This window comes from Fukomys damarensis, unplaced genomic scaffold (genome assembly GCF_012274545.1).
Source record: "Fukomys damarensis isolate Sample0158 unplaced genomic scaffold, DMR_v1.0_HiC HiC_scaffold_32, whole genome shotgun sequence".
In the NCBI taxonomy this organism is placed as follows: domain Eukaryota; kingdom Metazoa; phylum Chordata; class Mammalia; order Rodentia; family Bathyergidae; genus Fukomys; species Fukomys damarensis.
The window spans coordinates 37,913,875-37,931,111 of NW_022900944.1; the positions used below are offsets into that span (position 1 = coordinate 37,913,875).

General features: G+C 43.9%; 1 protein-coding gene across 4 annotated transcripts in view; it reads right to left on the bottom strand.

The window, feature by feature from the left end:
• Positions 1-1,377: 1,377 nt before the first annotated feature.
• Positions 1,378-17,237, bottom strand: part of Wdr59 (WD repeat domain 59) — an 84,474-nt gene continuing 68,614 nt past the window's right edge. For all 4 annotated transcript variants that reach the window (XM_010644398.2, XM_010644396.2, XM_010644397.2 and 1 more), the window contains 6 exons: positions 14,589-14,701; positions 12,814-12,964; positions 12,638-12,710; positions 10,466-10,592; positions 9,672-9,814; positions 1,378-2,162 (listed from right to left, as the gene is read on the bottom strand). In XM_010644398.2, the coding sequence (XP_010642700.1) occupies positions 1,927-2,162; positions 9,672-9,814; positions 10,466-10,592; positions 12,638-12,710; positions 12,814-12,964; positions 14,589-14,701 (843 nt within the window). In that variant the 3' untranslated portion in view covers positions 1,378-1,926. The remainder of the gene's footprint in view (positions 2,163-9,671; positions 9,815-10,465; positions 10,593-12,637; positions 12,711-12,813; positions 12,965-14,588; positions 14,702-17,237) is intronic.

Here is a 17,237-nt window from a genome sequence, read left to right on the forward strand (position 1 = left end):
TATTAGACTCTTTCTTTCGTTCTGGTGACTTACAAATTCAAACGAAATTCACATATTGAAAGAAGACATTATGCAATGTTTTAAACTTAAAAATGCTTCATACCCACTAGGAAGCTTTTTCGGTTTTGAAAGATAATGATAAACTAACACAAGAAAAACATCTCATTTTTGATGGGGACACACGGGAAAGATTTTTAGATGAGCTTGAGCAGTGGGGAACAGGAAAAGATTGTTCTCTGCAATGTGAATTCACTAAGGAACACAACAACAGATCCTTCCTTGATCTGTGTCAATCAGGCAACCTATTCTGGGGTTGCTGTTACAGCAGCCACAACCCAAACAAGGGAAGGGAAGGATGCAAACAAATTGGGAAACAAATTGGGAAGTCCAGGGCCTCCCTCCCTCACCCCCACGCACTGGCTGCTTACCGTGGCACCTACACTGGTGTCAGAGCCCAGCATCAAGCCTGTGGTCTCTGTGCAGGACCTATGCAGGGGACAAGGCATAAGCACCATCTAAACTGGTGGTTTGATAATGTTTCTGACTCCAACCTTCAGTAAAAAATATTTACATAATGGTCCAGAACAGTGCAAATGTATACACACACTTGTGAACAACATACAAAACATTATTTACCTTAACTATGCTAACACATCCTGATCATTTCTCTTCTCCCTTATTTCATTGTCTTTAAATGCTAGTTTTTACCCACTGCATTGATTTCACAATCTATTAGTAAGTCCCGACCTGGAAGCTGAAACACAGTGACATACCAACACTATTATGGGACACGCAGTTAGCCAATTTAGAATGGTAAAATTCTAATAGAAATTTCTACAGAAATAAAGAAGATTTCTCTTTTTTGGAACATAAAAAGCTAAAGAGTTGAAAATCTTTCTTTAAAAATGGGGCACATGGGGCTAGGTATAGAGATCAGAAGTGCAACGCCTGCCTAGCAAGCACAAGGCCCTGAGTTAGATTTCCCGAACCAAAAAATACAAAAAGGGGGCACACATGAGACCTTGGACCATGGATAAACCTGGGCAATGTTTGCAAAAGAGTCTAATTAAGAATGAGGTGCTCCCAGACTTCAACAGAGACAGAAGGGACGTGTGTGCCGATGGTGCAATGCAATCTTACCCTCCTTTTGCTACACGAAATAATTGTAAGACTCTTGGGACCGGGAAGAACCTTAAATGTCAAATTCTATTTTTTCCCGTCAGATGACCAAAGTCAATCAGCATTTCCCTTTAAAAAGCAGAACACTGATTTTGGTCCTATCCAAAATAGCTTACTTCAATCAGAAGTAGGGCAAAAAATGATTCACTGAGATGTACAACTTTTTTTTAATCAATTACTAGAATTTTATTAGTGAGGGGAAGCAGCTGGAGGTGAGATAAAAAAATACATTTTAAGAATCTTTAAGTACATCACATATTTACATTTTTAGTATCATATTTCAGATGGTCGCTGTCCATCAGCTCTTTAAAGGCAGTAACTTCTGATGTCCCAGATGTCATGGGCTCACTTGTCAATTAAATCATACCCACTGCCCTGTGGCTCAGGAGACTCTTTTGTAGCTGCCTTGGTCTCTACACTGGCGCCAGCAGAGCCCGCAGGTGGCGCAGGGCTCACGCCTTGGAGGTGACACTGGCTCTGCAGGCGGCTGCTTCCCTCATGAAAACTTCCACCGTGGTAGCTCAGCAGGAGCAGAGTCCAGCTCTGTGATCCTTGTCTTCCCTTCTGCTGGTGATGCCCATGCCAGGGCAGCCAAAGGAAAGAGACCGCAAAGGCTCCCAGGGAGCAGCTGCTGAGACAGTTGGCAACGGAAACCTGCTCCAAGCTGCTAGGGATGACCCCCATCTGGAGTTTTCACTGGCCCTGCAGAGTCCACTGGGATTTCCACCAGGCTCACTGTCTGTGAGCTCAGAAAGTACTTTCCAGCAGGCAGTGGCACCCACACCCTGTGGGACACACCTCCTGTGTCCGAAACCACTCCATCATATGGCTGGTGTGGCCACCATGCCCACAGGTCAGGCAGAAGTTGGATGACCCACGCACGGCCACGTGGCAGATGGCACACTGGAACGTGAAGCCTTTGCAGATGGCACACTGTGTGCCTCGAACCTCGCTCCGGCAGTGGCTGCAGTACACACCGAACTCTGCAGATGGGTGGAGACGGGCAAAATGAGAGGCACTGTGAGTTGGGCTCTGAGAAGGGAAACTGGGCAGTGGCAGGAGGAAACGGAACTGTTCTCGGGATTGTGTCAGATCAGTGGTCTTCCTTTTTAATTTTTTCCTTGTTTTTTGAGACAGACTCTTACTATGTAGTTCAAGCTGGCCTTGAATTCCTGCCTTATCCTCCAGGGTGCTGGGATTACAGGTATATGCGACCATGCCTGGTGCCTTTTTCTTTAAACAGCAGAACTTCTTCTTCTGCAATGTAGGTAAGTTTCCTAAAGTGAAGCCACTATCACTGCAGAGGCAGGGTGAGGCCAGAGGGGCGGCCAGCCAATGGCTCTCAGCAGCCTGTGGGAAACCCACTGCTTCCTCTGGCCCCACAGCTGGCAGGGGGCCGGCATGTGATCTGCTAAAAGAAGGGAACGGCTTGGAGACATTTCAAATGAAAGCTCACTGGTTTTATCAACTCAGTAGCCTGATCTCCTTTTTTTGTTGCTGGCCTCAAACTTACTGTGATCCTCTTGCCTCAGCCTCCTGAGTGAAGCTGTGACAGGCGTGAGCCAATGCACCTGGCTTCAGCCAGCCCACCTTACTGCCCGCTCCCCACCAGAGTTGGGTAAGATGGCCACATAGCGCTACGCTGCCTTTCTGCCAGGCATGGGTCCTGCATTTTGGAAGAGACCATGAGGCTCAGCCCCCATCTGCACAACACGATCTGCTTCAGTCCTCAGCGTGATCCTCAGTGTCTCCCAAAGGCACCCCACTGGGGGCTCACACTCTACCCCTTCGCTCCACCTCCCCCTTCCTGGCTGCACTTTACCCTGTGGGCAAACTGAAATTACGGGGCCAGCTTTATTTATTTATTTTGTAGTACTGGGGATTGAACCCAGGGCCTTCCCACTGAGCTACCTTTCAAATCTCAGCCCTTTCAATTTTTATTTTGAGGTGTGGTCCTGCTTAGTTTTCTCAGCTGGGCTTGGCAATCCTCCTGCCTCAGCTTTCTGGGGTGCTGCGATGACAGGCAAGTGCTATAGGACCAACTTTATAATCACTTCTCTGCAAATAACCTCAACTCCTCGTTCCTCCTCCTGCACTGTACCACCTGGCAGAAGTGCAAGCCTGGATGAATGTTGTCCTCTGCCCCTCCACATCTGTTCCAGAGAGCCAAGCGGCCCTTGAGGAAGGCCTGCCAGCAAGAAGTGCATCTCACCTCACACGACCAGCAACACTCACGGCATCACTGGGTCTCTCCTGTCCCCACAGAGCTGTCCCACAGCTCTGCCACATTTGCAAGCCTCTCCCTACGCCTCTGTGCTCCTCTCCCAGCTGTCTCTCACTTCCCGGAGGAAACAGAAGTTCCTGAATGGGGGTGGGACCCCTTCCTCTTCACACTGCCACCTCTGCAAATTACTGAAGCTCGGTTCCTCCTCTCTGTCCTTCTGACAACAGGGTCAGTTTTTATAATACAATTAAGAACTAAGGACCGAAAAAAACTGACAAAAATATACTGAATTATGGCCAATGGCCTATTTTCTAATAGATATCTGAGAGAAAACTCTTTTTCTTGTTCTACCTTTAACTCTCATTTTTTTTTTTTTTTTTGGTTTTCTGAGACAGGGTCTTTCTATGCAGTTCAGGCTGGCCTCGAACTCACAGCAATCCTCTTGGTTTAGCCTCCTAAGTACTGGGATTATAGGTGTGTGCCAACTTGCCCAGCTTAACCCTCATCTTAACAGGTTATGCATTTAAAAAAAATGTATTAGTATATACTTGTGTATAGTAAGCACATTTATTGTGGGGTACTGGTACCTACGCCTATTATATTTTGATCCTTTTTAGTGACAGACTATACTTACATAAATTGAAGCAAATACTCTCTGACATATCTTTTCCCATTAGTCTTCCAGAATTCGTTAGGAAAAAAAAAAAAGTCCAAAAAAGATCTTAATGTAGATTACAACATTAAATTATCAGGAGGACTTGGGAACAGCAATTCCATAGGGAACCATTACAGTGGGCCCTCAAGTTACGACTGGCCTGACATACAAACAACTTGGGTTAATTAGGTTAATGGTATCTCCCTCTTGCTATCTATAGCATGTACCCAGGTAAACATCCAGATCTCAGCTGTAGTGACTTAGTTAAAACCAGCCCTTGGGAAGTGACCAGGTTCATAAGCCAAGGGTCCACTGTATATATTCATTAACGTTATCTACAAAACTGCTCAAAACAATGTTAAACATCAAACTGCCTGCTCATAAAAAAGCATTTATAGAGGTTCAATAAGAATCTGCCCTCCTTATCAGGATATAAATAGATAAATCAAGTTTATGGCCAAGGTCATACCCAAAATTTAAATTCAAGTCACATTTAATTGGTTTTGAGAGAAGAAGGCTTTATACATAGACATAAAATCTGTGGATCCTCCCAGAAAACTATTCTTTATCTTAGGGAATCCTGTCTTTATACACAGCAGAGCTGTCATGTCCTGACAGGCCAGGAAAAGTGATAAACTTGGGGATCACAGGTAAGAGGCACAGTATTAGTTCTGCAGCTGAAACCTGGGAGAGGAGAAATGGATCATTCTTGGTTCCTACCAGACAAACTATGAAGGGTGCTAAAATATGTCAGAGCTGGATGTGGTGGCGCATGCCTATAATCCAGCACTCTGGGAGGCTGAGGCAGGAGGATCATAAATTTGAGCCTAGTGAATTAATGACTTCAAAATAAAAAATGGCCTAGGGATGTAGCTCAGTGTGAAAGCCCTGGGTTAAGCCCCTAGGAGAGGGAAGGGAAGAACTTGAAACAGAGAAAAATCAAATTATGATTCTGAGGTTTTACAAAGCCTCTGGACAGAAGCTAACTCCAAAGGCAGATAACGCTAGTTTGTTAACCATGTGCAACAAAAGGGGCACAAACGTAAATAAAACCAGCCAAATATAAACTGAACCAGAAAACTGCTGAACAAAACTTAAGTGCGCAGATCTGCATCTTGAGGGAAGGAAGGATCCCCATGAGGAGGCAAAACAGGCAAAGCGCTCCCCTCACTTTGCCACTGTTACGAACAAGCACATCACATACCACATGCAGATAAAACCAAGAAAAAAAACTCAACTCAGATTTTTTTTAAAAAAGGAACAGTCTGTCTAGCATTATTCTCCCCAAACAAATGAAGCTTTGAGCCCTTCCTATAAGGATCTAACCTCCTACGTATGCGAACAACTTTATCCTTCAAAGTTGCTATGGCGAAGCCTGCAGATCCTGGATGACCCTTGCAGGTAAGATAAAGAGAGGAAACCATGGCTACTAATGCCTAAAAAGACCACCTATGGCCCTGGGACCCCAGGGCAGTTTTTTACTTTCCAAGCCTGCTACCCAGACTGGTGGTGGAACACGCTTGTAACTCGGGACTTTAGTCCAGCCTAGGCAACTTAGCAAGACCCTGTCTCAGCAAGTGCAAGGCCCTGAGTTCACTCCCTGGTACCACAAACAAAACAAAACAAAACAAAACAAAAGACCCTGCTGTTTCCTATATCTGGGTAGCCAATTCCTCCAAAGTCTGGATGGGCTACCTTGGAAAGCTTTGCAGATAAAAAGTAGCTCTCTTAATGTTTTTGTCTGAAAATCTCTTACAATCTTCTTGCTTCTTTTTTGAAATCTTGTGATATTGTTTTCATTGGTATAGGACGTACTATTGTTTTTTATTTTGTTGTTTCTTATGTAGTCCAGGCTATCCTTGAACTTGACATGCAGCACAAGCTGGCCTTAAACTTATGATCCCGCTGCCTCCACACCCAGCTTCTTGTTATTAGTTCCTGACTATCATTTAGGCATTCAGGTGTTTAAACTTCAAACTCTGGATTATGGACTTCTTGCCCCCCACCCCAAACTATACCTGTTTCTTTGTACATCCCATGGAATTAAACACTAGGTATCAGTAAGGGTTAAACTGACCAAGGGACTGATATCTCAGTTCCATATCTCTGTGATTTATGTTTTCCTAAAAACTAATTTTAAAAGACAAATTGCTCCAGGCTATCATTAATCTCTTCTGCATTGAGATGCTCTGAAAACATATGTTGCCCAAAAGCCACTTTGTGTCTTTGCATTTCTTCAAGTATATATACTAAAATAAACCATATTAAAATCATCCCTGTTTTAAATTTTTAAAAAAATAATTCCTGTTATTCACTGTCTAAATATAAGTATTACTCCATTTAGTTTTTCAAACTGAATTATGTACACACACAACTTGAGTCAAGAGCTGAGCCTGGGGCTAGATTCCCTGCCATCCCACACCTCATCACTGCCTAGAAGAAATCTTTTCAGTTAATTTAAATGTTTCTTGCGTTTTTACCTTGAGACAGCATATTTATGAAGCTGTTTCTTAAATATCATTTTTAAGCATTATTTATTGGCTATCTATGACTTCCCAGTGGCTGCTCCTTCACCACTCCCCACCCCGGGCTCCCCAACCACACACACACCACCTGCCCCTCGTCTTCCCCCAGTTCTATTTTGGTTGAATCATGTTCCCCTTGTACATTATTCACCTCAGTAAACATCATTCATCTATGTACTTTTCCTTTCCTGTGCATTTTGCTTTTCCCAGAATTAGTAACTATCTCATTTTTTTATGTGCTTAGTTTTATGTACTTATCAATAATTCATCTCCAAACTCTTCCTCAAATATCTGATTCTTCTATAAATATACTGAACACCACAATAAACGGTACATTTTTTCAATCTGCTGTCCCTGAGGTCCCAGTGGGGACTGGGCTATCTGTCTAGGGCTGTCACAGCGAGGCCCTCCGTAGGCTCTGACCCCTTCACTTCCTGTTCTGAATCTAGTCCTCCTTACTTAGGCTAAAGGTCCACTTTCATGTGTGATTGATAATCAGGGTTCAGAATTTGACAAGAATCATTTTCCTGATAATTTTGGAGATAGTGGTGCGCTCTCATGTAGTTTCCAGAGCTGTTCCTCAGGGGTGTGACGCTGTTCATGGGCCTCATACTTTGTATGTGATCCATTTTGTCTCTATGAAAGATTCTAAGTTGACTATACCCCTGGTCTTTCTCTATCATGAGGGTGGGTACTCAGTGGGTCCATTCAATATGGAAATGTGTTCCTTCTCGCGAGAATAAACTTCCAGCTTTCTGCTGGCAAATTGGAGGGCTGATAGCCTGCTCTGCCAACTAGGAGGAGGAACCCAGGGACCTGAAAAGCCATCAAAAGGCCTAAAAGCCTGGCATTTAATCTCATCTTCAAGCCCCTCCCAGAGGTACCAGGTATCACTGATTCCTGATCCACCGGGGGGCTTCTGCAGGGGCCCTTTCCGTTTTCTGACTGCCAGTTCAGGCTCAGCTTATCAGGTTCCATAAAATCAGCTACCTATCTGCTTCCCAGGGCCCACACTTCACTGCTGACACTTTTCACACAGTCACGCCTTTTCAGAAAAGTTCTGGGGAGAGAGGAAATCAGTGCATTTAGCCCACTCTCTTTGGCAGTCTTCCATTTCTTCCTTTCAAAAAAAATCTTTTTGCAAAGGTGGATTCATCACAGTCTGGCTTTTCCTCAAACTCACTGGCGTTTTATTTGGAGTCTATCTCTGGCTCTCCCCTCCAACCGAGCTCCAAGCACTCATTCCTATGGAGGCCAAGGCAGGAGGGCGGGCTGTTACCCGAGCTGTGTTCTCACCTCTGGCTCCCAGGTAAACCCACCTACCCTCACAACTCTGACTCCCAGATTCCTGGCTCCCACTCCGATCTTTCCTGACCACCTCACACATCCCACCTCCCACAAGACTTCTGAAGTCCCTCATCTCCTGCATCTCTGTTGACCCCAAACTGACCAGTCTTTTCCCTCTTAGAATATAGCACTTCCACCTGCCTCTAGGAATCAGCCAAGCTTCGCTTCCCTTCCTCAATCTCACATTTAATTTATTAGCAAGTCATGCTGAGTCTACCTCTCAAACATATTTTTAATCTGCCTGTCTCTCTCCATCTCCAGTAATACCCTCAGTGCAGGCTACTGACTTCTCTGACCCCTGTAGTAGTCTCCAGTCTTCCTACTTCTACTTTGCCCTCCTCCAATCCTTCCCTCCTAACAGCCAATACTGCTTCTTTATTTTATTTTTTAGCATGTCACTTAAGACCCTCTGAAGCTCACTAGTGGACTCAGGATACAACCCCAATTCTTTACTACAACCTACAAATCCTTGCCTGCTGTGGCCCTAATATCCTACAATGTACATTTTTTCATTTGTTTATGTTATTATTAAAATATTTTACACACACACACACACACACACACACACACACACACACACACACATATATTTTTGGTACCAGGGATCAAGCTTGGGACCTTGAGCTTGCGAGGCAGGCGGTGGAACCACTGAGCTAAATAAATCCCTGGCCACTAACATATATATATATATATATTTTTTAAACTAATATATTTTTAATCAAATAGTAATGGTGCATGTACATTGTATTTCACACTCTAAGGGAATACAATGTGCAATGATCAGATCAGATTAGCATATCTATCACCTCAGACATGAATCATTTCTTTGTGTTGAGAACATTCAAAATCCTCTCTATGAGCCATTTAAAAATATTCAGTTAATTGCTGCCTACCATAGTTACCCTACTGTGCTATAGAATATCAGAAGTTATTCCTCCTATCCAACTGTGCTTCTATACCCATTCTCTTTCTCTCTCTCCCCTCCCTGCCTCTCTCTAAGATACGGTCTTTCTACACAGCACAGGCCAGCCTTGAACTTGTTATGGAGCCCAGGTTGGCCTCAAATACACGATCTTCTTGCCTCAGCCTCCTGAGTGCTGGGATTACGGGTGTATACCGCTGTGCCCAGGTACCCACGCTAATTCTATACATTCTTCTTGCTTGCTGTGTTCCAAGCCACTGGCCTTCCATCACCTGTTCAAAGTGACAATCACTTCTCTGTGGGCTGCTCCCTCTGCACAGAGTGCTACTCTTCTCGCTGCTCTGGCTGGTGGCTCCTCCTCATCCCTCGGACCTCAGCCTCCTGGCATGGCCCTCCTAACACACTTCAACCCTTTCCTAAAATGCTCCCCTCCTGCTCTCCCTGCCCCAACATCAGTTTTGTCTCTTCATTAGTATTTGTCAGGATTTGTAATTATTTAATTCCCCCCACCTCCTGGCTGTCAGCTCCACCAGAGGAAGGAACATGTGAGAACCAAGCAGGGCTTGAAATGTATTAGCCAAGTAAGTGAACAAACATCTCTACTTCCAATCAGTTCTGTGTTTCAAACTACTTCTGTTCCAACAAAATTTAATCTTGTTATGAAATGCAAGGGTTTTCAGAAGCTTGATACAGACTCAAAATGCTCCAGAAATTTCTCCTTATAATGAAAAGCTAAAACTTCATACTAACTCTGAGGCTATAACAAATGAAATGACAGAACCCAGCCAGGGACAGGAAAAGGAAGAAATTCATATTCACCAATCCCTTTGTGAGGATCAGGAGGACAGGACACAAACTTCAGCACTTCTGCTCGCTTCTCTCTCAGACCCCAGCGGTAGAGGATTTCTCCATAGCATTTCTTAAAGTCATCAAATTGCTGGGTGTTGGCGGGGTCTAGAAGCCTGAATAAAATGAAAAAGATTTCCTATTACTTCTTCTTCTTTTTTTTTTTTTTTTTTTTTTTTTTTTTTTTTTTGGTACCGGGGATTGAACTCAGGACCTTGGGCTTGCAAGGCAGGTGGCAGAACCACTGAGCTAAATCCCCGGCTCCTATTAGTTCTTTAAAAAGAAAACAAAACCCAAACGCAAAGCTGGGTGTGGTGGTACAAGCTGTAATTCCAGCACTCTGGGGTATGGGTCTGTGGGTGGGTGTATGTGTATATGTGCACAGAGGCAGGAAGATTGCGAGTTCAAAGCCAGTCTGGGCAACTCAGTGAGATCCTGTCGCAAAATAAAAAATTTTAAAAGGGATAGGGATGTATCTCAATGCAAAGGCACTGGATTCCATCCCCAGGAAAAGACAGAAAAGGAAGGGAAAGGCAAGGCAAGGCAAGGAGACAAAGAAAGAAAGTAAGAGACAGAGAGAGAGAGAGAGAGAGAGAGAGAGAGAGAGAGAGAGAGAAGGAGGGAGGGAGGGAGAGAGGGAGAGACAGATAGACAGGCGGGCTGGCACGATGCTACGTGGCACTTAATATTTCCTTTCTTAAAGCAAGAGTACTGCCTTTGGGGAATCGAGTTCTAGAACTGCAGCTGTCACCTGAGAAGGTGATTACCTTTTATTTTTGTCATGTTGGTCACGCTCCCTCTCCCGAGGGTCACTGTAGGTGAGACTCCCAAAGCGGAGCTCGTCTGGAGAGGACTCTCCCCATGGGGAGGACATGTGCTCAGCCTCTCTTCCAGCTGGAGAAAGCAAAGGGGACAAGAAGATGGGCATCAGAGAACACATGAAAACCACTGGAAAATCCTCACAGTACAGGGTGTGTGCAACTGATTCCCTAGAAGAAAAAAAGACCAGGCTGAAGACTCAGAAATATAACTAATCAGAACTCTTTGTTCTGATGGTTGTTACTAAGGGAACTTGGTATTAATTAAGTACACATAATAATTAAGCAATTAATGGTACAATGATATAGAATGTTCCGCAGTGATTATTTATAAAGACTTGCTAAGTGACATGAGAAAATGTCCTTGATAAAATTAAAAGCAGGATATAAAATAGCATATATAGAACAAACACCCATACATGTGTGTGTACACTCTCACATATAGATTGGAAGAAAATGTTCTAGAATTGTTATGGTTGGGGTCCAATATGGTCCCCCCAAAAGGCTCACTGGGTTGAAGGTTTGGTTACTGATGGGCTTTTGGGAAGTGAATGGATTGTAGGGGTTCTCACTTTATCATTGGGTTAACCCACTTGTTAGCCATCATTTGTGGTTTTACTGGGAAGTGACAGAAAGAGGTGAGGCCTTGTTGAAGGCAGTGGATCATGAGGGTATGACATCGGGGACTATATCTGGTCCCTGGCCTCTTCCTCTCTGGATGTCTCTCTTACTCGCTTTGCTTCCTAGATGCAGCTTTCCACCACCAAGGTTTGTTTCTGCCTTTGCCATAGGGCTAAACACCAAAAGAGCCAGCTGACCATAAACTGAAACCTCTAAAACCATAAGCCTAAATGAACCTTGCCTCCTTTATGGTATTTGTCTGTCAGAGCAACAAAAAGGTAATAAATACAGGAATGTTAATGGATGCTATTCCTAGGTGACAGATCAGCAATTACTATTTTCTTCTCTAACACTTTTTGTTTGCTTTTCTTCATTAAGCATGCACTATTTTTATTTATTCATTTTTTAAGAGACAAGGTCTTGAGTTCATGAACTTAAGTGATCCTCCTGCCCTAGCCTCCTGAGTAGCTGGGAATATGGGCATGTAACACAATATCTGCTCCATGTATAACTTTTATAATCAAGAAAATTAAGATCATTTTATTTTAAAAAATGAAATTTCAAAAATCCAGAAAACACAAAGACATCTATTCAAGAAACAGAGCTTATGGCCAGCTGGGGTTGGGGCCCAGCTTTATTTCTTTAATCTGAAAACAGTCACGGGAAGAGGTGGATGATAGGGAACAGCAGATGATCATGGAAAGGGGCATGCGAAGAAGAAAGAATCAGGGTTAGGTTTTTGTTTTGTTTTGTTTTTTGAGACGGTCTCACTATGTAGTTGAGACTGACCTGGAACTCACTACGTAGCTCAGGCTGGTCTTGAACTCACAGTGATCTTCCTGCCTCAGCCTCCCAAGTGCTGGGATTACAGGCGTGCACCACCACGCCCGATCGGGGTTAGGTTTTTGGGGTGAAGAGTATCAAGTCCCAGCATCAGTTTCTCACCATTATAAGATGCAAAGCAACCCAGAAATGGACAGACCTTCCAGAAACTGGACCATTCAATATACAAGACCAAGCCTTCCTGGCAACAGTAATCCTATCACACTACATTGAGAAAGAAATGAAAACAAAGAAAAACATGGAGAATATGCTCTGACTAAAGATTATGAGTGGTTTATACTGGAAAGTCCCTCCAAAGCCTCGTACGCTTAGGGGCTGGGCTTTCTGGATCGTGAGTGGACCATGGAGGTGCAGTAGTTGACTTGCTGTGAGCACGGCCTGGAAGGGTGTATCTCCCTCCCCAGCTGTTCTCCCCTCTCTGTGCTTCCTGAGCAGCATTCCTCTGTGGTAGGTCCTTCTACCATTCCTTTCCTGCCTTGGAGCCAGCCAATCATGCACTGCAACTATAAGCCAAAATAAGCCTCTCCTTTAAGTCAGGAGTGTTGGCTATTGCATCTCAATGACAGGACCGTGACTGAGGCAGATTACATATGCACAACTTGCACACAGCTTCTAAAGGACTGAATGTCCCGCGCAGCAGCGTCACTCCCAACCGACCTATGTTCCAGCCACCGGTGCTGAGGCCTGGGTCTGACATGCTGGAGCAGGAACCCGACGAGGTAAAGCTGGGCTGGATGGAAGGGGACACACAGGATTGGCATCAGAATGCTGTTGCACATCAGAGTTTATATTACGGAAAGAATTAGATGCAAACCAGAGAGGCACATACTTACATATCGACTATGGGACACCATGAGATTGGAAGACCGGTTAGGAAAAGATCCGAAGGGGTTCGGCAGCCCCTGAAGCCGAGATTGGGCTTCAAACACGCTGCAGAGCATAGCCAAGGTCTGAACATCCCTCAGCCGACAATAATGTGCCAACCTGAAGAAACAGATGTGAGGAGGAAACAAATAAAGGTGGGATGGAGGAAGGACAATAGTCACGCTCTTTGGTTACTGCCATGAGGCAGGGTGTGCCTCAATGACCCCATCAGGAACTGGGGCTTTACAGATCCTGGCTCTGACTACTGTGAGTCTGGCATGCAAAGGATGCAGCTTTCCATGAACCAGGCAGGCCAACCTGACATCCGCATGACAGCCACATGCTCTTGGGGGCCATGACCCCAAGGAGGACGTACTGCTCTTCGGGCCACTCCCATGTACGCCATCCACATAACCTAAAGCCACAGGAACTTGCTCAGAGAACACAGTACCATGTGGTGTGGTGAGCAGGCCATTCACTGATGGTGGAAGTGGAATTACAAACAGAGTTTCTTGCTTTCGTTTTTCCAGTAATAAGGATTGGATTCAGGGGCTCATGCCTGCTAGGTAAGCACTCTATTGCTGAACTGCACTCCCAACCCTTTTTAGATTTTTCTTTTTTAATTTTTGAGGCGGAATATTGCTTAACTGCCCAAGCTGACCTTGTACTTGAGATCCTTCTGCCTCAGCCTTTTTGAGACAGGGCTTCACTATGTAGTTCAGGCTGGCCTTGAACTCATTTTGTAGCCCAGGCTGGCCTTGAACTTGAATTGATCCTCCTGTCTCAGCCTCCAATCTCAAGAGCTGAGATTGCTGGGGTACACCACACCCAGCTTTGCCTCAGGCTCTTGAGTAGTAGGGATCACAGTTATGTGTTATCACATTTGGCACAACTATGAACTATTAAATAAGACAAGGGATTTTTAAAAAATCTTTGACACAGAATATTTTTATCTTTTAGGCACTCCTGTCCCTTTGTCTTTCAGGACTACTCTGCTGGACTATGAGGAATCAGGTCTTTACCTCTGTCATGAAATAATGCAGCTTCCTACCACTCAGTGCTGTCATATTGGAGCCTCTTGTGAGTGTATAAAATGCACTGTCACACCTGCACGAAGGATGATGTAATGGGACAGGTGCAGAAGTCCCAGGCTTGGCCTCAGCAAGCAAGGAAAGCAAACCCCAACCCAGGGGATGTGAAGTCCCCTGCCCAGGCCCTGAGCCTTTATGTTATGGACCATCAAGGGTCTTACTTGGTGGCAGATTATTCTATATAATTATAACGTCATATTTCAGTGCAATAAATTGAACATATGCTCAATGTTTTCGTGAGTTGCCTAAGTGGGTTGAAAGGGTACTTGTGTTGGGAAAACACAAAAACCAACACATGATTCTCTAATCTGTTCTGGGGGCCAAACCCCACTGCATCCAAGAGGAAACTTCCGATCTCCAGCACTCAAAAGACTTTTCAGACTCATGTGATTTACAGACTAACACACGAATCACTGAAGACACGAGAGTCGGAGGGGTTGCAAATCCGTCATAAGTGACAAATACGGTATAATTCCTCCTGCTATAAGATGTTCATCTGCACAGAGGTTATTTCGGTGCTAAAAGGAAAGATCCTATTTCTTCCTCTCACTCCTCAGGCTTTTGCACTTTCCTCTTAGGTGATAACATCTAATGCATTTACAGACCTACAATTGACTTCACTCATTTCCTCACTTTTAGCTCTTAAAACGTACAGGGACTCCAGCAGCTGTCGTCCGAATGGATGCCGAGCCCAGGGGGTTTCCAAATCTGGGTCAGACTTCGGACCAAGGCAAAGATCTGTAGCTACTGCAGCCAGCGACCAAACCTGGAGAGATCAAAGAGAGACACTCAAACTCAAACTAGTGAGGACGGGAACAGAAACCAAGAAGGGAGCCACCTGCCCTCCACCTACAGCCCAAAGTCTGGCATCTGAAAGGCAGCAAAAGCAGGAAGCTTACTGAAGTTTGGAACTTTAGGGTGCCGCCCCCCTCAGACCTACTGAATCAGAATTTGCATTGTAAACAAGACCCTCAGGGGATCTGTGAGCTCTATACAGTCTCAGAAGAATTAACTTTAGGGCCAGGGATGTAGCTTAGTGGCACCATGCCTGCCTAGCAAGCACAAAGTCCTGAGTTTGATCCCTAGTACTGGTAAAAAAAAAAAAAAGCATTAACTTAAAACTTTTTATTAAGCAAACTTCAGGGAAAAGACAGTGCACAATCATTTTGAGGGGTCATGTGTTTAACTCATGACATTTTCTGTTGTTTCATTAAATGAACTGGTTTGGCAAGGAGCAAAGAAGTATAATGTCTAAGATCTGTCCTTGCTTTGCCAAATAATGAAAAAGTGTTGCCTTCCTTACAAAAATTTTAGTACACTCTCTGAGTCTGAGGTTAAAGAAGAGTAGGCTAAGACTAAACAGACTTGGCGTTCTTTTTTGCTGACACCAAATCTAAGGAGTATCTCCAAACTTGGGATCTCATGGGGCCTGGAATTGTCAGCAAACACTAATGTCTATTAAGTGTCAAATCCAAGGCTCACGCTGAACTTACCACATCATAACCAAAGCTCCCATCCCCTCGATACTTTAAAAATCCAATACTACTTTTGGTAAATCTTTTGTAGTAGCAACACATCACTGTACATAAATGTTTTCAGCAGAGTGATGCTTGCATTCATGGCATAAAGAACAACAACAAAAATCCTTCAAGTACTGACACTAATGCCATTTCTCTTTCCCTTTAAACAGGTCCGTGGCACAAAGGATGATACTGTGAACAGTAGCAGCTATTGTACCGCACAGACCAGTGGCCATTTCCCACCTGCCAGCTACTATTGAGAGGCTCTAAGACACTGTTTCATTTAGTCCTCAGAATGAGGTTTGAAGCACTTTGAGTCAAGGGAACATCAGGTTCAGAAAGCCTAGGTGGCTCGCACAGGCTCATGTAACATAAAAGTACTAGAGCCCAGAGCTAAGCTGTGCTTGTCTGAAGCCATGAGTCTTTCCGCTTCACTCGGCCTGGCCTGGACTCCCAAGTCAACTTTGATAGAAAAGTACTGAAAACTCCAAAAACAAAAAAAAACTTACAGAAGTAGTTTTTCCTCAGGGAATTTTTTTTTTTTTTGAGACCATGAACTTTGGGTCCACCTTACTAACGAATTCACTAACCTTCTCATCAACCTCTGAGGAAATTATTCTTAGGGTTCTCATTTTACAAACACACTTTAAGGCTGACAGAACTTGCCTGGGTTACTCTGTAGGAAGTCAAGTTGCACTTACTATATAAATTACTGCTATAAATTCAGCAGTTGCTATTATCTCAAGTTGCTTGCTTTCTTTTTTTTTGATACTGGGGATCAAACTCAGGCCCTTGCGCTTGTGAAGCTGGTGATGGAACCACTGAGCTAAATCCCCGGCCCTTTTTTTTTTTTCATTTTCTTGAGCCAGGGTCTGTATGTAGTTAAGGCTGGCCTCAAACTCACAGCAATCCTCCTTCCTCAGCCTCCTGAGTACTAGGATTACAGGTGTGTGACACCATGCTCGGCTCATATTACTTTCTCAGCATTTATAAAAACTAGATGACTGGGGTCTTAAAAATCAATAAAAAGGCTTAGCATCGATATGTTTGGAGAGTTACAGGGCAAAATACTGAGCTGAAAGAACACCTGCTAGTAATTTCCACTGCTCAATGTAATTCTCACACTAAAGAATAAGGGTTCAGTAAAGACAGTAGAGCAGTGAGTGCCCGGGGCCGGGGCAAGAAGGTACTGAGAGGTGACAGCTTCAGGCACAGGGTTTCTTTGGGGGTAATGAAAATGTTTTAGAGTTGTTTGTGGTGATGGCTGTACAACTCTGAATACACTAAAAGCTGCTTACTGGTACGTTTAAATGGGTAAATTACACAATAAGTAGACTACATTTCAATAAAGCTGTTCAAAACACTATAGGAGCAGTTTGCTTTAATACATTGCTGTGTTCCTCCAAAGATAAAGGAAATTTAAATTTTTGTTAAGATTAAAAATCATATTTTAAAGCTGAACATCTCTAGCTAAAGGAACTTTTCAGTAAATATTTTATGAAATACTTTTTTTTTTTTGGTACCAGGGATCAAGCTCAGGACATCACGCTTGCCAGGCAGGTGCCATGCCACTGAGCTAAATCCCCAGCCTGAAATACTTTTTAAAGTTAAAAAAAGAATTGAGGGTGCAAATGGCAGAGACACAGATATTACCAAATTTAGGTATGTAACAATCACTGTGGTACTGGAAAAGGGATACAGGAAAAAAAAAAAAAAAAAAAAAAAAAAAAAAAGGCCGGGGGTTAGGCTCAGAGCTTCTGCCACCTGCTTCACAAGCACAAG